At 45.8% G+C, this 21,706-nt stretch overlaps 1 protein-coding gene across 2 annotated transcripts in view; it reads left to right on the forward strand.

Annotated features, from left to right (window-relative positions):
- The window catches only part of RAB6A (RAB6A, member RAS oncogene family), a 65,426-nt gene that overhangs the window by 26,611 nt on the left and 17,109 nt on the right, over positions 1 to 21,706 (forward strand). For both annotated transcript variants that reach the window (XM_083362192.1, XM_083362191.1), the window contains exons 2-3: positions 14,425 to 14,483; positions 19,761 to 19,814. In XM_083362192.1, coding sequence (XP_083218318.1) covers positions 14,425 to 14,483; positions 19,761 to 19,814 — 113 coding nt within the window. The remainder of the gene's footprint in view (positions 1 to 14,424; positions 14,484 to 19,760; positions 19,815 to 21,706) is intronic.

Consider the following 21,706-nt stretch of genomic DNA (forward strand, 5'->3'; position numbering starts at 1 on the left):
TGGGAAGCTTGATTCACTTAACCACTGTGTTGCCAACTTGCAGAATTGCAGTGATTCATTTGAACAACTGAGGCCAGAGATGTTGTAAAAAGGGGCAAAACTCACTTAGCGGCAGAGATTGGGGGCTCAGTTACGGTTGTTAAGTGGAGAGCTCCCTGTTAATGGCCATTGCTCTGTTGCCAAGGTAATTGAACTGGTCCACTGCGAGTGAGGTGCATGTCTGGGGTTCACAGATTGCATTGGACTCCTGTCAGAAGCAACCAGGATTAGCCCGGGGGGGGGGGGTTGTCTTCAAACTTGGCCCTTTGATGACTTGTGGACTTCAAACTCCCAGAATTACCCTATGAGTTGGAGGTAGAACATCCACAATTTCCGCCCATCTGGTATGAAGCTGGTCCAGCGTCTCAGCATGGCTGGCTGGGGAATTCTGGGAGCTGAAGTCCACCCAACTTCAAGTGACCAAGGTTGAGGAAGACTGGTTTGCTGGAATGTGGTCCTTTGGAGTCCTTGTACTTCAGTCTTTTTCATGAACGTCTCCGGATGTTCCACTGTCTCCATCTCGGCTTCATAGCTCTTTGGTCCATCCTGGTTCCATTCATAGTAGTAGTCCATCTCTACTCTGCCCTGGGTTCCGTCCTGCCTTTGACCCTACCTTTACTGATCTCCCGCACGGTTTCAGGTGGATCTGAAATCTTAAGGCCTCCTATCTTCTCGTCCAAGCTGACCAGACATCTCAGCATGACTGGCTGGGGAATTCTGGGAGTTGAGGTGCACAAGTCATCAAAGGGCCAAGTTTGAAGACCCCTGGATTAGCCAGAAACATCACTGTTGCCCGGAGGGACACCCAGTTGGGGGCTCCTTTCATGTCCCCAGCAGGAGCTGGAGCAAAGGACGGGAGCTCAACCCCGCCCTATGGAAGCACTCGGGCCTCGAACCTGGGCTTGGAAACCTCCCGCTCAGTGTCCTAACCACGCGAAGCCACCGCGCTCCTTAGTGAATAGATGAAGGTCGGCTGCAAAGTATTCAGCCCATCTTTGCAGAATCTCAGCCTTCTCTGAAATGAGAGTTGTGCCATCCCTACTCGGGAGGGGAGAATTCCTAAGATCCTGAATTCCATGGAGAGACTGTCAGCTTCGTAGAGCACCTTCCCGTTGTTTCCGTCAGCATATCCCTGTGTTTTGTCTGCCAGGGACCTTGCGTGCTACACAGTTTATTCTAGACTACCTTACGATCACTTAAGGTAAAGGTTCATCTGCACATGCGTGCTAGTCGTTTCCGACTCTAGGGGCCGGTGCTCATCTCCGTTTCAAAGCCGAAGAGCCAGCGCTTGTCCGAGGACGTCTCCGTGGTCATGTGGCCGGCATGACTAGACGCCAAAGGCGCACGGAACGCTGTTACCTTCCCACCGGAGTGGTCCCTATTTTTCTACTTGCATTTTTACGTGCTTTCGAACTGCTAGGTTGGCAGAAGCTGGGACGAGTAACAGGCGCTCACTCTGCTACGCGGCACTCGGGATTCGACCCGCCAAACTGCCGACCTTCTTGATCGACAAGCTCAGCGTCCTAACCCACTGAGCCACCGCGTCCCTTTACGATCACTTAGCCAAGGCATTTTTTTCTCGGCGGCTGATGATGGACACGATGCTCTTCAACAAATAAAGCCTGTATCTTCTCATCGAAGCAGTCGGGCTGCTTGCGAGGAGAATGCTCTAGCAACTTCAGCGCACATGAATGGGCAATATTCCCGAAGCATTCCTGGCTGTCCTCAGCGTTGCCTGCCAGCAAGATGTAGGTCAGCGAGCGTGGTTTCTCAATCTTCAGCCAGTGCCGAAGTCGCGCTGGGCTTCATTAATTCTTTTCATGGCCTCGTTTCCTTCTGGTTGCCTCTTGGGTCCGACGTGGAGACGATGGGCCTGTTCACTGCGAAGAGTCAGCACCGCACACGGCTTCGGTCACTCACTCGGACGTATCCCGCCTGTCTCTTCTCTTGACAACGACACGGTCAATAAGATGCACCTAGGAGAATTTATTAAAAATAGGCGGAAAATTGTACAGGGGGAATGAGGAAGTTGTGTGCTACAGAGGTCTCCAGTAAGAGTAGACCGTTAACGGATTATTCAGGCAGTCCTCGACTTAACAACCGTTCGTTTGGTGACTGTTCGAAGTTATAACGGCGCTGAAAAAGGTGACTTTGGGACCATTTTTCCACACTTGCAATCGCGGCAGCATTTCCACGGTGACCTGATCAACATTTGGATGCTTGGCAACTGACTCATATTCATGACGACCTTTTGCGGCCTTCTGACAAGCAAAGTCGACGGGGAAGCCAGATTCACTTAGCCGTGTCACTAACCTTAACAAAAAGTGGCAAGAAAGGTGGTAAAAACGGGGCAAAATTCACTTAACAGCTGTCTGCTTAGCGACAGAAATTTTGAGCTCAATTGTGCTCGTAAGCTGAGGCCTACCTGTACTTGGTCACATTATGCCTCCCAGCAATTCTCTGCCTACTTGCACCCTACTTTTTTATTGAAGTTAGCCAAGCAAGATTAATTAGGGCACCTAATTCTTCGTAGAATTTGTCTTTTGTCTCATCTGGGTTGGTCATTCTGGGGCATAGGAACGGACCAGGCTGGCTTGACATATTCCGTAGCGGAAGCTTTAGTGTTGTGAGTTGGTTGCTCACAGCCTTGTAAGGCTAACAAGTGTCCAGAGGTGACTCCCACAGCAAATCCAACTCTGAATCCAACATGATGCAGGGATAGAATAGAATAGAATAGAATATGGAATAGAGTAGAGTAGAATAGAATAGAATATGGAATAGAATATGGAATGGAATAGAATGGAATAATGAATAGAATAGAATAGAATAGAATAGAATAGAATAGAATAGAATAGAATAGAATAGCAGAGTTGGAAGGGACCTTGGAGGTCTTCTAGTCCAACCCCTGCTCAAGTATGAAACCCTGTACCATTTCAGACAAATGGCTGTCCAGTCTCTTCTTAAAAACCTCCAGTGTTGGAGTACTCACAGCTTCTGGAGGCAGGTTGTTCCACTGGTTAATTGTTCTAACTGTCAGGAAGTTTCTCCTTAGTTCCAGGTTGCTTCTCTCCTTGCTGTGTTTCCATCCGTTGCTTCTTGTCCTGCCTTCAGGCTCTTTGGAGAAGAGCTTGACTCCCTCTTCTCTGGGGCAGCCCCTGAGTTACTGGGAGACTGCTATCCTGTCCCCCCTCCTCGTCCTTCTCTTCATTAAACTAGACACCCCCCAATTCCAGCCACCGTTCTTCGCAATGTTGTAGCCTCCAGTCCCCTGATCCTCTTTCTTGCTCTTCTCTGCACTCTTTCCAGAGTCTCAACATCTTGAGGTGGGACTAAATGGCAGCGGAGGATCAAGGCGTCTCCTGCGCTTTCTCCTGCTCTTTGCATCATTCTGCAACACCTGTAGATCACCTTCCCAACTCTTGTTCCTTCCAATGGTCTCGTCTACTCCATCCACCGGTGTCTGACTTTACCTGCTGAGATAGGCAGCTGCCCGTCTCACTGGGGGGGTTTAAGGCCTGTTGGCTAACCTTGCTTGGTTTCGGCTGGCGGGTTGAAGCTGTCGGCCAGGTACTGTATTTTCTGGCGTATAAGACTACTTTTTAACCCATAAAAATCTTCTCAAAAGTCAGGGGTTGTCTTATACGCCGGGTGCTGAAAATTTAGGGACAGGGCTGGCTGGAAAACCTGGAGCGGATCTCCCATTTAGTCTGCGCAGGGAAAGCGGGACCAATTGGAGAAGAAGCTGCAGTCTGTGATTTTTTACAGGGTTTATAGGGTTTCCTGCCTTAGCAGGGGGTTGGACTAGATGACCTCCAAGGTCCCCTCCAACTTCTTCTTCTTCTTCTTCTTCTTCTTCTTCTTCTTCTTCTTCTTCTTCTTCTTCTTCTTATTATTATTATTATTATTATTATTATTATTATTATTATTATTATTATTATTATTATTTCCACTTGCACTGTTTTATGTTTACATGTTTGATGACAAACAGCCTTATGTTTATAAGTGACAGTTTTCCTACTAAGCACCTGCACGTCATAAGTATTTGAATTAAAATTACCATATTAAAATCAAATCTGATGTTTTTTAATTTTTATTTAGTGTGCGTTGGAAGAGGGGTAGTCTTATATGGCGAGTATAGCCCAAACCCTATAATTTAACAGGAAATGTAGGGGGTCGTCTTATACGCCCAGTCGTCTTATACGCCCAGTCGTCTTATACGCCGGAAGATACGGTATATACAAAGCAGGTACAGGGGGAGCACAGGTGAAAGCGGAGTGAAAAGTAGGCATTCCACCCAGAAAGGGTCCCAACTTAATTCTCCTGCCCATAAGTGCTATCCCTCTCTTTGACACTTCCTACACCCCAATGGCAGCTCGCTGCCACCGAAATCCGAAGAATTGTTTTCGTAAAGGCAAAGCAGCGATATAATAAATGTTGGAGTGCTCTGTTAAATAACAGTCGCTCAAGGCTGCCTCTTCCACGCCCCTGTCGCGTCCGCCTGAGGAAAGCGTGGAAAGAATGTGCATGCCTTTAACGTTTAATCTGACGCAGGGCTGCAGTCTTAAAATGTTGTCTGAAACAAGCTTGGAATAAATTGCTTTGAGGTGCAGTCGAAATGGCATCAATAATGTAGGAGGAGAAACGGCTGGCTCTGTTAGTGCAGGGCTAATGATTGCAAGTAGGATAAATGTTGAAAGCGGTTTGGGCCCTGAGACCTCTTTTAGTTTGGGAGGCGAGGGCTGTTGATAAAGGGGCTTCGTTTTGCGCAACACTACGTAGTGGTGCTGTTGCGAGCCTTTTCCGATTGGAGTTGGGCTTAACTGCTGCGTGCCCGTGCTTTGATTTACAACTCGGCTGGACTGCCGCAGTGCTTTACGTGGGAGGGGGGGGCTGCCTTTGAAAACTGTCTGCCTTTTGGTTGGGAAATCTAGTCGGTCCAGGGGCCTTCAAGCTTGGCCCTTTGATGACTCGCGGACTTCAACTCCCAGGATTCAATTGCTGGCTGAGGAATCCTGGCAGTTGAAGTCCACAAGTCATCAAAGGGCCGAGTTTGAAGGCTCCCTGTAGTAAGGCAATCGTGCTTTGCAAGGCAGAGGATCACGTAACACCTGTCTCGAAAGAGGTTTCCCTGTATAGCCAGTTTGGTCTATTGATGAAAGACGCCAGGCTAGAAATGGTTGAGTTGCAGTCCCGCCTTAGGGAGGAAAGCGTTTACTGGGTGACTTTGGGCCAATCACTAGGCCTTAGCCACAAAAGCCAGCTGGGCGACCTTGGTCCTGACCCGCCCCTTCTTTGCCCAACTCACCCCACAGAACTGTCGTTGCGAGGAAAGGGGGAGGTTGAAGGAGTATCGGGTATGTATACCACCTTGAGTTATTCACAAAAATAATAAAGGCGGGATGTTGTTGTTGTTAGTTGCGAAGTCGTGTCCGACCCATCGCGACCCTATGGACAACGTTCCTCCAGGCCTTCCTGTCCTCTACCATCTTCTGGAGTCCATTGAAGCTCACGCCTCCTGCTTCAGTGACTCCATCCAGCCACCTCCTTCTCTGTCGTCCCCTTCTTCTATTGCCCTCAATCTTTCCCAGCATTAGGCTCTTCTCCAGTGAGTCCTTCCTTCTCATGAGGTGGCCAAAGTATTTCAGTTTTAGCTTCAGGATCTGGCCTTCTAAAGAGCAGTCATCTCCTCTAGGACGGACCGGTTTGATCGCCTCGCAGTCCAAGGGACTCGCAGGAGTCTTCTCCAGCACCAGAGTTCAAAGGCCTCCATTCTTTGGCGCTCAGCCTTTCTTATGGTCCAACTTTCACAGCCATACATTGCAACTGGGAAGACCATAGCCTTGACTATACGCACTTTTCTTGGCAGGGTGATGTCTCTGCTTTTTAGTGTGCTGTCTAGATTTGCCATGGCTTTCCTCCCAAGGCGGGATATAAATTATAAAAATGAAAATAAACCAGCTTACTTACGGTGGTGTGGCTCAGGGCCTGATTGAGGGGACCACCATCTCTCTCCCTCTCTAGATACCCGTGCCTATTTATATTAAGAGGCTTTTTTTTTTTGAAGACCCCCCCTCTGTTGTTCACCCATCTCATTTGTTTAAGAAGGGATTTACAATGCGTTCCATAAGAAAGTGTGCTTGGTCTCCACTCTTGCCAGCATTGAGGAAAAACCAAGGAAAATCAATATTTCTCTTTCTTTGTATGTTTTAATTGTTGGTTTAGCGGTTAGCTTTTGAGTTTTAACGATCGCGATTTCAAATTTCTTTTTAGCCTAATTATATTCTTTATTCTAACGTAATTGCTGTTGGTGGCGCTGAGTGTTTTCATAGAAAGAAAGGAAAGACAAATTTAATTAATTCAGCAAGCAGCGGGGCTTACGAAAATTCCATTTGCGGTGTTGCTTTAATGTATGCCCGCTACTGATTTTACAAAGAAGCGGAAGACACTTTTCTTCTGTTTTATCTGAAGAAGAAATAATTTAAAAACTGGCTATTGAGTTTTTAGAACAACACCGTGCCAGCTGCTGGAACATTTTAAACACCTAGCCTTCTGTCTGAACAAGAACTTAAGCCTCATCAGGTGTTCTTTCTTTAAGGAACAATGAAAACTCAAAAACAAGTGCATTTCTCTTGTCGCAAACGGGCAATAGAGGCTTAGCGTTGTCTACCATCCAACCTTCAGAAAAAAAATGGCCGAGAGTGGGAGATTTCCTTGAAAATTTCCATAGAAAGAAATGGCAGGACCAGTTTCATGGATGATGTTACTTCGTTTGGGTCACGAAACGTCCGCAAATACTCTTCCCTTTAATGGCTACCATATTTTCTGTTTTGAGAACGCTCTTTTGTTAGATACACGTCTCTTTTTTCCTTATTCCTTCCTCATTGCGGGCTTATTCTGTTAGCTTCCCTTCATGGCTCTTTGGCACCAGACAGTCATGAATATTCATGATGGTTTCCTTCAGCCGGTTAATCTTGTATTCTTAGCTAATGGCCTGTATTGCTTTTTTTTTTTTTAAAGTCTTTGTCTTAGTTTGGCAGCTCGGAGGGCTGCTTAAGAGAATTGGCGCCCGAGAGTTAAAACGGGGCCCATTTTGAAGGCTGAGGTCTTACCCTAGATGGAAATCATCCCACAACGATAGAGAAATACATACTTATAGATAGTTCAGGTTCAGGAAACCAAAGATTTAAGTTAAAAACACACGGCTGCTATTAACGTTTGGTGCGTGAGGACCTGCATCTTAGTAATTGGAAGTTTATTTCGGTAAAAGAGGGAAGCCAAAACTAAATTTTAAATTATTATTCTTTATTATGGATGTACAGGAAGCCCTCGACTTTACCACCACAAAAAATTTCTGCTGCTGAGACATTAACGTGAGTTTGCCCCCCATTTTAGGACCTTTCTCGCCGCCGTTGTTAAGTGAACCCCTGCAGTTGTTAAACCGGTAACACGGTTGTTAAGCGAATCTGGCTTCCCCATTGACTTTGCTTCTCAGAAGGTCGCAAAAGGGGGATCACGTGACCTTGGCATGACCGCCCCCCCCCCCCCACACACACTGCAACTGCCATAAATACATGCCAGTTGCCAAGCATCTGGATTTTGGTCACGTGACCATGGAGATGCCGCAACGGTTGTTGTAAGCGGGGGGGGGGGGGAAATGGTCATACGTCACTTTTCCCAGTGCCGCCGTAACTTTGAACGGTCACTAAAAGAATGGTTGTAAGTCAAGGACTACCTGTACCTCCTAGGGCGTCTTTCAAACAGTTGTCTTCCAAAGCATCTCACGTTAATTAAAAATGGGACATTTTCCCCCAGAGATACATTTTTTTTGTAAAATAAAATAAAATAAAATACCAAGGCAATGGAGAAGAGTGACATTGGTGTATGAAGGCCAGGAAGCAAAAGACTGGCGTTTTTAATATGCGCTTCAGGCTGGCCTGTTTTTCTCTTGTGTTCCTTGCTTGAATGGCAATCTGTGGTCTTGCTCTTTGGGTGAGAGCAGCATTTTTCTGTAGATGAATGGGACAAGGCAATCAACCAGTGGAAAAGCTTACCCCCAGAAATCGTGGGCGCTCCATCGCTAGAAGTTTTTAAAAAGAGACTGGACAATCAGCTGTTTGAGATCGTATGGGTCCTCCTGCTTGAGTGGGGGGGCTAGACTTGAAGACCTCCAAGGTCCCTTCCTATTCTATTCTATTCTATTCTATTCTATTCTATTCTATTCTATTCTATTCTATTCTATTCTATTCTATTCTATTCTATTCTATTCTATTCTATTCTATTCTATTCCATTCCATTCCATTCCATTCCATTCCATTCCATTCCATTCTATTCTCATCACATTCTATAATTCTATTCTATTCTCATCACATTCTATAATTCTATTCTATTCTATTCTATTCTATTCTATTCTATTCTATTCTATTCTATTCTATTCCATTCCATTCCATTCCATTCTATTCTATTCTATTCTATTCTATTCTATTCTGCATTTTCTATTCTATTCTGTAATTCTATTCCATTCCACTCCACTCTGCTCTACTCTACTCTATTCCCACCTGAATAACAGAGATATGATTTGATCTTTTCCAGACTTCTCCAATCCCAACAAGACAACTAACCCCCCCAACTTATTTCCTAGTGAATACCTGATTCACCCATGCCGTTTTCTTGGCAACACTGTAGAAATGATTTTTCCATTGCTTTTCCTCCAAATGTTCTTTAACTTCTCAGACTAAGCCCAGACAATTTCTTTGCCGCTAAAAACCTGAAAGGAGAATGCCATCGAGGTTTTATGAGGTATAGCCAAATCAAACTGCTTTAAAAAAAAAACAAGTGGCCTCTGCATCTACAGGCCAATAGCCATTCTTCCCTCTCCTTACAGCGGTACTGAGGGACCTTTTGTCATAAAGGCGAGGAGTCCTTTGGTTGGATGTGTTTAATGTTATGGATAGGTAGCATAATCTGCTATAAATAACCGAAAGGGGTAAAGAAATGGATCCTTAAAACTAATGAGGTTACAGCCGCGGTAAACAAATGGATCCTTAATAGAGAAGAGCGATGGCGCATTTAGCGACGGAGATGCCCGGTGACCTGTCAGCTAGCCAGTAAATGGTGCTCTTTTAAAGGTAAAGGTAAAGGTTCCCCCGCACATGCGTGCTAGTCGTTTCCAACTCTAGGGGCCGGAGCTCATCTCCGTTTCAAAGCCGAAGAGCCAGCGCTTGTCCGAGGACGTCTCCATGGTCATGTGGCCGGCATGACTGGACGCCAAAGGCGCACGGAACGCTGTTACCTTCCCACCGGAGTGGTCCCTATTTTTCTACTTGCATTTTTACGTGCTTTCGAACTGCTAGGTTGGCAGAAGCTGGGACGAGTAACAGGCGCTCGCTCTGCTACGCGGCACTCGGGATTCGACCCGCCAAACTGCCGACCTTCTGATCGACAGGCTCAGCGTCCTAACCCACTTTTATTCCCCCTGCCCTCTGCATAGCTCAAAACAACATTAGGAAATATTTCTGCCTCTTCCAGGGAGACGGGTGCAATCTCCCCTTATCAAATCTTCCTTCTTTTGGGGAAGAAGGCAATGTTACGCAGGGTGTCCTTGACTTACAGCTCTTCATTTACTGACCATTCAAAGCGACAAGGGCCCACAGACGGCCGGCTGTCCAGTCTCTTCTTGAAAACGTCCAGTGTTGGGAGCGTTCAAGCTGACTCCAGAAAAGAGGCAGGACTAAGATAATAGGGCTTCTGAGAGGAAAAACATTTTAAAAGATTTGTCACCTTGCGGGTTCAGCTTGTTGCATTGCGCAGTCACAAGTTAAGGTGTTGCCTGTGGAGATTCTCAATGGTCCAGGTCCTGGTTGTCCCAACGGTGTTCCCCCCCCAAAAAAAAGGCAAAAGGACATTCTTGGGGTGTGTGTGTGTGTGTGTTTGTTTTTGTTTTTTTGTCCCTTTGAAAACATTTTGCTTCTCATCCAAGAAGCTTCTTTGGAAAAGAAGCGGTGAATGATCCAACACTGGAAGAAGAGACTGGACAGCCATTTGTCTGAAACGGTATAGGGTTTCCTGCCTTAGCAGGGGGTTGGACTAGATGACCTCCAAGGTCCCTTCCAACATCATCATCATCATCATCATCATCATCATCATTATTATTATTATTATTATTATTATTATTATTATTATTATTATTAAAAAGCACCCTTGGGGACAAGTTAAGGTGTCGATCCGCTGTCCTTTAAAACCTCTAAGTGGTTTAGGACTTGTGTGGTAAAAGGTACATCTTTTTCATTCAGTAAAGCACCAGAAGGCAAGACCAGAAACTGTGAGATGGCCTCACGAGACGGATGGTTCGTTGAGGTGCTTCCAAGAAAAAGGCAGCACGCAGGGATGCAATCAGATGAAGCTTTATTTAAAGATAGAGTAAAGGGAAAGAGTTCCCTGGCATGGAGGCATCCATGCCTGGATTGAGCTCATGGATCATTCCCAGAGGGAGCTTGAACAAGAAAGCAACAAGAGAGCAACAAGAGAGAGAGCAGCCCCTGAGCAGAGGTTTTTATGGGGGTCCTCAGCCCCTCCCTTACCAATGAGAGTGAGGGGGCTGGAGGGCCATTAACTCTCTCCACTGACCCACCAGTGGGAGCAAAGATGCCTCTTTGCTCCCATCTGATGACCTTTTGGGGAACTGCCATGGCTGGCACAAAAACATCTTAACAGAAACAGTGGATGGAAACTGATCAAGGAGAGAAGCAGCCTGGAATTAAGGAGGAATTTCCTGACAGTCAGAACAATGAACCAGTGGAACAGCTGGCCTCCAGAAATCGTGGGCGCTCCATCACTGGAGGCTTTCAAAAAGAGACTGGACTGAAATAATGGTGTATATAGGTTCTCCTGTTTGAGCAGGGGACTAGACTAGAAGACCTCCGAGGTCCCTTCCAGCTCGATTCTGATTGATTAATTGACTTCTATTGTAACCTGCTGTTTGAATATAAGCCAGCTTGCTTTTTCTTTCCCAGCATCTCTTGGGAAAACCCTCTTATCTATCGTGTCCAAAAAGGACTCCTCATTTGCTCCCAAACCCTGGTTAACAGCTTTGTCAATTTACATCCTCACTCAGACCGTGTGAGAAATTCTTTAGCAGCACATTTGTGGAAAAAAGATCCGTGCTATTGAGCAGCGTTCTCTTGTCTTTGCTAGCAGTACATGATGTTCCTGACTGCTTAAATCTACGTGGGCAGAAGCCTGGTGGGCCGGAAATAGCATTTTTTTAAAGCTTCCTCCACTTGCTTTCATAAATACACCACTAATTTTAGTTATTTAGCCCGGAACTTGGGACTTTCAGAGTTAAATTGTATGTACCATACTTATTATGTATGTATCATGCCGGCGTCATCTTCCCTCCGCCCAGTGCGTGCCCACAGAGAGGGCCTCCTCAGGGTGCCTCCGGTCAGGGAATGTCGACTGGTGGCCCCCAGGGGGAGGGCCTTCTCTGTGGGTGCTCCGGCATTATGGAACCAACTGCCGGTTGAGCTCCGGTTGGCATCAGACCTCCGATCCTTCCGCCGCGGGCTGAAGACCCACTTATTTGAATTAGCTGGTCTGGCCTGATGGGGGAATATGGGTTTTTAATTGGTTTTTTAGTATTTTATTATTGTTGTATTTTAATTGGGCACGGGTTTAATTTCCTTTTAACTTTTGTATCGTTATTTATATATGCCCTGTAAACCGCCCTGAGTCCCTTGGGAGAAGGGCGGTATAGAAATCAAATAATTAAATTAAATTAAATTAAATTAAATTATTAGTTTGAAGTGTGAACAGATAGATAGATAGGTAGGTAGGTAGGTAGATAAGATAGATAGATAGATAGATAGATAGATAGATAGATAGATAGATAGATAGATAGATAGATAGATAGATAGATAGATAGATAGATAGATGATAGATAGAGATAGATAGATAGATAGATAGATAGATAGATAGATAGATAGATAGATAGATAGATAGATAGATAGATATAATGCTTGCTGCCTATGGACCATAAACCTCTGTTTTTCTCAGTAAATACATTTTGGCAGAAGTACAGCATCGCTTGAAGCAGAGATGCACAAAAGGCTGCTTCGTCAGGGTGATACAATGGCATCTAACCAGACCTGTTGCAATTGCATCGGAGTTTACACAGTATATCCAAAGGCTACCTTCTCTTTGATTTTTTGCTTGGAAGAGCCTGGGTTAGGGCCCAGATCACGGCTGTAATTTCTTTTTGTTAGTTTTGTGTTTTGTTTTGTTATTAAATAGGACAGGAAAAGCCGGGTTAAGCCAACCAGCCTAACTATGGCTGGGATGCAACTTGCCTCAGCCTTCTTTAACGTTAAGCCGCTCTGTGAATTTAATATTACATACTGTGCAGGAATCGCCTGGTATTTTTGCTACAAAAGCCTTGTATTGATTGTAATTCCCATTAATTCTGCCACACTGTGGTATCAGCTACAGAGGATGAGAGCTGCAATCCTGCATATTGCCTCCTTCCTTTGCACAAATTTTAGAATATTAATATACTCCCTACCAATTGGGAGTGAGCTGCAATTTCTAGCACTTAGCTTACTTAAGGAATTAAAGGAATTATTTTTTTTGGTAACACGCAACGGTTGGTTCTTTGACAAGGTTACCATTCTCCTAATTATTGAGGTGGGGGAATGATTTCAAGTTTTCGTAAGAGTTACTGGCAGTAGCTTCCTTATTCATTCTTTGCAACAGGCGATTTACGAATCTTCATTGACAACAAAAATGAAATTTTGTTGTTCATAAGTTTCCATTTGAATTGAATTACTTTTTCTCCTTGTGACTCACTCACTCTCCTCTCTCTCTCCTATCTATCCACTTATCTACTGTCTGTTTGTCTGTCTTTATCTCTCTCTCTCTCTCTCTCTCTCTCTCTCTCTCTCTCTCTCTCTCTCTCTCTCTCTCTCTCTCATCTATCCACTAATCTACTATCTGTCTGTCTGTCTGTCTTTATCTATCTATCTATCTATCTATCTATCTATCTATCTATCTATCTATCTATATCTTATCTATCCACTAATCTACTATCTATATCTATCATCTGTCTGTCTATCCATCCGTCCGTCCGTCCATCCATCTATCCCAGGGGTGTCTAACTCAATTTCATTGAGGGCCGCATCAGCATTGCGGTTGCCCTCAAGGGGCCGGGTGGGTGTGACCTGGGTGGGCATGGCCTACTGGGTGGGCGTGGCTAGAGTGCGTATGGCCCACTGGGTGGGCATGGCCAGCTCTACATCATTCGCATAAAGGGTGCCTATGGGGGCCTGGGCAGGAGTGGGACAGATCTGGGGGTCTCTGGTAGGAGGAGGGTCTCTGGACCAGGGCCAAGGCAGTGGGGGCCATTCTCTCACTGTTTACAGGATGGCTTCGCGGGCCACATGAAACCACTTTGCGGGCCGGATCCGGCCCCCGGGCCTTGTGTTTGACATGTCTGATCTATCCTATCTATCCACTTATCATCTATCTGTCTGTCTGTCTGTCTATTTACCTATCTATCTATCTGCCTATCTATCTATCGTCTGTCTGTCATGGCTGCCATCACAAGGAAAATGACTCTGGGCTGCCGGTAAAGCACAATGCAAATATAAACTATCACGATAAAATGTAAAAACGGTATTAAAAATTAAATATTGCTAAACATAAATTATACAAACCCCAGGCAGAGAGAGAATAAGTATATCCACCTCTGTACTGGATATCTACACATATTTTCGCTTTTCTTTGGGACTCCCGGGATTGGTGACACAGCTAAGGATTTCTGGAATATCGGGGGGGGGGGGGGGGGATGGAGCTGACCTAATGTCGGGGGAGACTTCCAAAGCTGCTTTTACCAAAGGCAACCGGATTTTCTTGTTCTGTTTTGTTTTCCTTAAAAAATTTTTGCTTCTCATCCAAGAAGCTGCTTCAGTCCTGGCTGGCCGAGGAATTCTGGGAGTTGAAGTTCACAAATCCTAAAGTTGTCGAGTTTGGAGACCTCTTGTCCTCCTTGATCATTGTGTTTGGCCAATCCTGGATCGGTAGACTCTTTTGCCCAAAGTTCAGCTGAACAACACGGAGCCACACACAAGAGTTGCAAAGTGTGAAAGCTTTTGACAGTTGAATCTTACTGTAACGGGGACAGTTGTGAACAACAAATGTTCCTTCACATGCTGCTTAACTAAAAACCCTGCGAAGTGAGCAGTTTGGAGCCCACGTGGCTGATTTAATTGTTGCCACCAAATCACAACCCTTGTCAAGAGGCCATTGATGTCAGACTGCCTTTTCCTCAACTGCACTAGGTTGATGCTTAGAAGTTGGCTGGACATTACCAATGTGTTTGTTTGTTTTTTCCAGTTGGGAAGACTTCCTTGATCACCAGGTTCATGTATGACAGCTTTGACAATACCTACCAGGTAAGGCCTTTTTTTTTTTTGTTTTCTGACTTCCAAACTTTGTAACTTACATGTTTCAGGACCTTGCTGAAATGTTCCAGGTTAACAGAGATTTTCCCTCTGTGTTTTTAATCTCACGCAGCAGGAAAGCGATGGACAACGGTGTTTCTCGAGATCGTTCCATAGTAGAATAGAAATAGTAGAAGGTCAGGCCTCTGTTACTAACACAGAGGAATCAAGAATTTTTTTTCTGGCTTTATTGTCAGTTTCTCTGCTTTCAATGAAAGACGGTACTAGTTATGTACACCGTAGAAAATATTGGACACCGTTTTCTCTTTTCGCGTTTCACATCTATTCCTTATGGGTTTCTGGCTAATACTGGTTCTAGCCAGATACCTTAATAAGTAAGGAAAAAGGTTTACGTAAACTAAAAGGCACAGATCTTTTTGCATGGGTAGTGAATGTAACCCACTGGTCAAACATTAAAGCCTGAATTACAGGAGGGTGCTCTGGCCCGTACATTCCGAGACAGAACATAGAATAAGCGGGCTGGAAGGGACCTTGGAGGTCTTCTAGTCCAACCCCCTGCTCAAGCGGAAGACCCCTACACCCTTTCAGACAAGTGGCTGTCCAGTCTCTTCTTAAAAACCTCCAGTGATGGAGCAGCCACGATTTCTGGAGGCAACTACCGCTCCACCGATTAATCGTTCGCACTGTCAGGAAATTTCTCCTTAGTCCTAACTCTCCTTAACTAGTTTCCATCTGTTGCTTCTTGTCCTTCTCAACTCCCTTTTCTGCCAAATGTAGAAAACGTGAAGTCTTTTGAAAACAAAGGATAGAAGACTGTGGCCACAGGTGGATAGAGAACAGATCAGATCATCCACCATTCCCAATACCAGGGGTGGGCAACCTTGGCTCTTTTATGACTCGTGGACTTCAACTCCCAGAATTCCCGAGCCAGCCATGTTGAGGGGAAAGGGAGAGGTTTCCAAGCTGAGCCATGCTGGCTCAGGAATTCTGGGAGTTGAAGTCAACGAGTCATAAAGGGACCATAGTTCCCCCATGTTGGCTCAGGAATTCTGGGAGTTGAAGTCCACAAGTCATGAAGGGAAAATAGTTTCCCCCATGTTGGCTCAGGAATTCTGGGAGTTGAAGTCCACAAGTCATGAAGGACCATAGTTCCCCCATGTTGGCTGAGGAATTCTGGGAGTTGAAGTCCAGGAATCACGAAGGGGCCAAATTTCCCTCATGCTGGCTCAAGAATTCTGGGAGTTGAAGTCCACGAATCACCCCATGCTGGCTGGTTCCTCCCGCAGTTCTCCAGATCCTTAAATATTTTTTTAAAATACTTCTTCCCTTATACTTCTCTGAGGAGCTTAAGGCTGCTTTTCATTATGAAAATCTATTGGGATTTTCTTCAACCAATTTGCTTTTTCCCAAGAATGGTACTTGTCCAACTATGCATCTCTGTCCTAAAAAAAGTTTGCGGACACGCGATTCGAAACAAACAGCCCCCGTTGCCTTCTCCAAGCCTACAAACCCTGCTTCCTTGTGCTGTGAGGCGTGAGGAAGCCGGAGAGCAGCCATGCGGAAGAAGAAAAGGTCGGCAGAATAGTTTTATTTGCAAGGCCCCTTTCAAGCCCTCCCATCAGTCGGTGCCCCGCCCAGCACACGGCTTCGAGGGCTCGGCGCACAACCAGACGGAGGGGAGCTGGAGGAGAACCACCTCTGCGCACCCAGACGAACTTCCAGCGGTGGGCCCGGATCAAATTTGCACAACAGAAGAAACGTTTGGCTGCTTCCTAATAGCTAGCGGGCTTCTGGATTCACTTAGTCTTTGGCTCCTGTCTATGATGACCTGCTTGCCCCCCCCCCATCCTTTGTTCTGCCATTACCCCAATTCAGAGGGGAGGTTGATTTAATTTATATTCTGCCTTTTTTCACAAATAACGTGAGGCAGTGAACATATAAGAGCCTTGGTGGAGCAGTGGGCTAACGCCTCCTTAAGTAACACCAGCTGCCTGCCATTAGTGCAGGTTCGAGTCCCACCAGGCTCAAGGTTGACTCAGCCTTCCATCCTTCCCAGGTAGGTAAAATGAGGACCCAGATTGTTGGGGGCAATTAAGCTGACTTTGTAATAATGCCACTTGGGGTGTGTGTGAAAGCCCTAATAAGCAGGCATATACATAGAATGAAGGCTACTGCTAAGCTTGTAAGCCACCCTGAGTCTTCGGAGAAGGGTGGGATATAAATGGAATTAAAATTAAATAAAATAATAAAATAGCCCAGGGGTAGGCAACCTCGGCTCTTTTATGACTCATGGACTTCAACTCCCAGAATTCCTGAGTCAGCGATGCTGACTCAGGAATTCTGGGAGTTGAAGTCCATGAGTCATAAAAGAGCCGAGGTTGCCTATCCCTGACTTAGCCGAGCACGAAGCTGCTTGAAATGGAGGGTGAAGAGTAGCAACAAGGGGGGGGGGTGTTTGTCTCGTTTGGGAGCGGACTCGGCAGAATCTGCTCCTCCTCCGTTGGCAGCCGGAGGTTTCCCGTGGACAGAGCAGCCGTCGGAAAGATTGAGAAGGGGATTTTCATCGAGAGAGACAGAGCGTCAAAGAAGCCTCTGCTTTGTAAGCCCCTGGCTCAAGGCCTCCTTTTGAAAAATGTTCCCTTCCCTCTAGATCAGGGGTCAGCAACCTCAAACAGTGAAAGAGCCACTCGGAACCGGTTCCCTCACAAAAGGAAAAACTGGGAGCCGCAAAAAATATGTGCGCATGCGCGTACATGCGCACATGCGCAGAACAGGGTTGGACTGAAGAGTGGAGCCAAGGCGAGATATGCACCTACCCTGCATATTTGAATTGATTGGTTGAACTTTTTTAGTCCCACTTTTTTTTTTGGACTGCACATGGCAGAGGACCAGGAGCCGCAGGAGACGGCTGAAAGAGCCGCATGCGGCTCCGGAGCCGCGGGTTGCAGACCTGTGCTCTAGATACTGGTAGCCCTCGGCTGGACGGCCACAATTTAGCCTCCCGATTTCTGTCGCTAAGCGAGGAAGTGAGTTTTGGCCCCGTTTCGCCCCCTTTCATGCCACAGTTGTTGTTAAGAGCAGGGCTTTTCAACTTTTTTCACCCATCCTACCACTTTGAAGATATGGCAACATCCGAGTACCACCAGTCGCTTGGCAAGGTGTCAAAAACCTGATGACCAAAAAGGAAAAAAAGTGATGAAGTACAAGGTAGTCCTCGACTTACAACAGTTCGCTTAGTGATTGTTCGAAGTTACAATGGCCCTGAAAAAAGTGAACCGCGAGACACAGCCGAGCAAGACACCTGCCTGCCCGCCCGGCGGCGCTCTTCCTCCTGTCAGAGGTTTTCATGGTTGTGAGCATTTCTGTTAAGGATTGGTGGTGGGGAGGGGGGGGTGTTTGGTTTTTATTTCTCTCTCCCCCCCTCTGCTGGGTGGTTGCAGCAGGTTTTGGTCACTTCAGATGACCCTGGGACACTGTGACCATCATAAATAGGAACCAGTTGCCAAGCATCTGAATGTAAATCACAAGACCCTGGAGATTTATTTATTTATTTATTTATTTATTTTAATTCCATTTATATCCCGCCCTTCTCCGAAGACTCAGGGCGGCTTACAAGCTTAGCAGTAGCCTTCATTCTATGTATATGCCTGCTTATTAGGGCTTTCACACACCCCACAAGCGGCATTATTACAAAGTCAGCTTATTGCCCCCAACAATCTGGGTCCTCATTTTACCTACCTGGGAAGGATGGAAGGCTGAGTCAACCTTGAGCCTGGTGGGACTCGAACCTGCACTAATTGCGGGCAGCTGGTGTTACTTAAGGAGGCATTAGCCCACTGCTCCACCAAGACTACAACATTCCAGCTGATCGGTGCTTCTTCTGGGCTCAGAAGCGCCAGGATCAGTGCTGAGCTGTAGCTGGATCCTGGCGCTGATCCTGGCGCTTCCGCTGAGCCCCGACAGCCCTGCAGCTCCAGCCGTCTCTCGCTCCGGCTTGTGCGGTGCTGCCACCGGTTCAGCTCATTCCCCTCCCCCGCTACCACTTTCCTGGGATGGTCACGTACCACCTGCCAGGTGCCCATGTACCACAGGTGGTACCCGTACCGCTGGTTGGAAAGCCCTGGTTAAGAGAACCGTTGCAGTTGTTAAGTAAATCTGGCTTTCCCAGTGACTTTGCTTGTAAGAAGCCTGCAGAAGGGGAACACGTGACCCCGGGACACTGCAACCGTCATAAATACGAGTCAGTTGCCAAGTGTCTGAATTTTGATCATGTGACCACGAGGATGCTGCAACGGTCATAAAACTGGTCAGCACCGTTGTAACAGAATAGAATAGAGTAGAACAGAATAGAATAGAAAATATGGAAAGGAAGGAAGGAAAGGAAGGAAGGAAGGAAGGATAGATAGTAGAGTATCAGAGCTGGAATGGACCTTGGAGGTCTTCTAGTCCAGCCCCCTGCTCAAGCAGGAGAACATATACCATCTCAGACAGGTGATTGTCCAGTCTCTTCTTAAAAATCTCCAGTGATGAAACACCCACGATTTCTGGTGGCCAGCTGTTCCACTGGTTAATTGTCCTCACTGTCAGGAAGTTTCTCCTTAGTTCCAGGTTGCTTCTCTCCTTGGTCAGTTTCCAACTGTTGTTTCTTGTCCTTCCCTCTGGTGCTTTGGTAAATAACGTGACCCCCTCTTCTTTGTGGCAGCCCCCCAAATACTGGAACGCTGCTATCCTGTCTCCCCTATTTCTTCTTTTCTTTAGACTAGCCAAACCCAAGTCCCGCAGCCGTTCTTCGTACGTTTTGGTCTCCAGGCCTTGGATCATCTTTGTTGCTCTTCTCTGAATTTTTTCAAGGTCTCAACATCTTTTTTGTAGTATGGTGACCAAAATTGGCTGCAGTATTTCAGGTGTGGTCTTACTAGGGCTTTGTAAAGCGGTACTAATACCTCGAGTGATCTTGATTCTATGCCTCTGTTTATGCAACCCAGGATTGCATTAGCTTTACAGTTGAGGACGACCTGTAAATAGAAGTAGAAGTTTGATCTTTGCCTTAGATTAGATCCTGGATTATGTGCCAGTTGTTCATCCACAATTTGAAAAGGCAAATTTGCTTGATTAAATGGATCCAGCACGGTAGCTAATATTTCAAATTTTCATTCTTCTTGACCACTCATTGAGTGGATTGTGCATATTTTAGCAAAAGGAAAGTGTGCGTGTGTGTGTGTGCGTGCGTGTGCATTTCTGTACTCACTATTGAATTGCGTTTTGCAGGCAACAATTGGCATTGACTTCTTATCGAAAACTATGTACCTGGAAGATCGCACAGTGAGTAAGAGTTTTGCAGTAACTAGCCTGTTTTAACAGTGATGGTGCATTGCCTTGCCTAAATCAGGGTTTCCCAACCTTGCGAATCTTTTTAAGATGCGTGGACTTCAACTCCCAGAATCCCCCAGCCAGCACGTTGAAGTCCACGTGCCTTAAAATTGCCAAGATGCCTGGACTTTTAACTCCCTGGCTGACTGAGGAATTCTGGGAGTTGAAGTCCACAAGTCATCAAAGGGCCAGGTTTTGAAGTCCCCTGCCCGAATGTGTCGTTTCAAACTTCATAACGAAGGATGAAACCTAAATCTCGCAAGGATAAGTTGGATGGAATTGTCTTTACACGAAAAAGAGATTAATTTGAAGTGGCCGGTAAGCCGCCGCGCAAGTGTGGTTTTTTTTGACGCCATCCTCATACAACGAAACCTCCCTACCCATCGTTCATTGGCTCCGGGAGGCGGAATGAGTACCGAAAACAATAAGTACCAGACAAATTTTTTCCCCTTATTTATTTATTTAATTTATTTATTTAATTTTTAATACCGCCTTTCTCCCGAAGGACTCAGGCCGGTGTACAGGGCAATAAATATCAAACTATAAACACAAAAGTTAAAAAAGAAGTTAAAAAGAATTAAATAATTAATGCCCAAATATAATACAATAATAAAACTGTGTTCAAACTAAATCCAACCCCAAACCCATCAGACCAGGCCAGATTGTTCAAATAAATAAGTTTTTAAATCGCGCCGGAAGGAGCGAAGGTCGGGGGCCATCCTTATTCCTTAAGGAATAAGGTCGGGAGTCACAAGGCAAACCGCCCCCCCCCCAACGTAAAAGCTTCTAGCTTTTACGTTGAATGCCAAAAAAAAAAAAAAACTATGAATAGCAGGACATAATTTTCACAAACTGAAACCCGCAGCTGGCCAGGGGATTCTGGGAGTTGACACCTCGATGTTCCGCTTAGAGAGAAATCGCCTCAAAATTCCCCCGTGACAGACATTTATTCAGTGTCCCAATTATTGTATTTTTTTTTAAAAAAGCCAAGCCTTTCTTTCCTATATTTAAAATAGGCAGTACAATTCCACACTTTTAACTTTACGGTTAATGCTGAAGAGCTGGAAGCTTCAGCCCTCGCAAGTAAACCAGACAGGAAACAGGGGTAGATGAGTTAATTCTACCTTATTCTAAGCCAGGGGTTTGGCCTTTTTAAGACTTGTGGACTTCAACTCCCAGAATTCCTCTGCTTGGCTGAATATTTTTTTTTCTTACCATCACAATCCAGCAAATCATTTTGAATAGAACGCTCTGGGCCAAAGCCGTCAAAACGAAACTAATAACCCTTCGCAGATTGGTTACTTTTTTTAAAAAAAAAATCACACCGTTAGGAAACCTTGCCAGCCATCTTACCATCAATGCTTGTTTCACGTTCATCTCGCTTTAAAATTCGATGCGGGCTTAAGCTACGCGGCATACGGCTGGTGATCGGCTTTGTTCATAACGCCTGCTGATTCCAAACAGCTGCTTTTTACTTATCCCAAGTTTCTTGCAAAATCTTTTTTTAACTCAAGCGCAGAGGTGCACAACCCGGGCGACTTTTAAGACTCGTGGACTCCAACTCCCAGAATTCCCCCGCCGGGAGGTTTTTCAAGAAGAGACCGGACAGCCATTTGTCCAGAATGGTATTAATACAGCGGTAGGCAACCTTGGCTTTTTTAGGACTCGTGGACTTCAACTCCCAGAATTCCTCAGCCAGCCATGCTGAGGGGAAAGGGAGAGGTTTCCAAGCTGAGCCATGCTGGCTGAGGAATTCTGGGAGTTGAAGTCCACCAGTCATGAAGGGACCATAGTTCCCCCATGCTGGCTCAGGAATTCTGGGAGTTGAAGTCCACGTGTCATGA

The sequence above is a fragment of the Vipera ursinii genome, assembly GCF_947247035.1.
Source record: "Vipera ursinii genome assembly, chromosome: 4".
NCBI classification, from domain to species: domain Eukaryota; kingdom Metazoa; phylum Chordata; class Lepidosauria; order Squamata; family Viperidae; genus Vipera; species Vipera ursinii.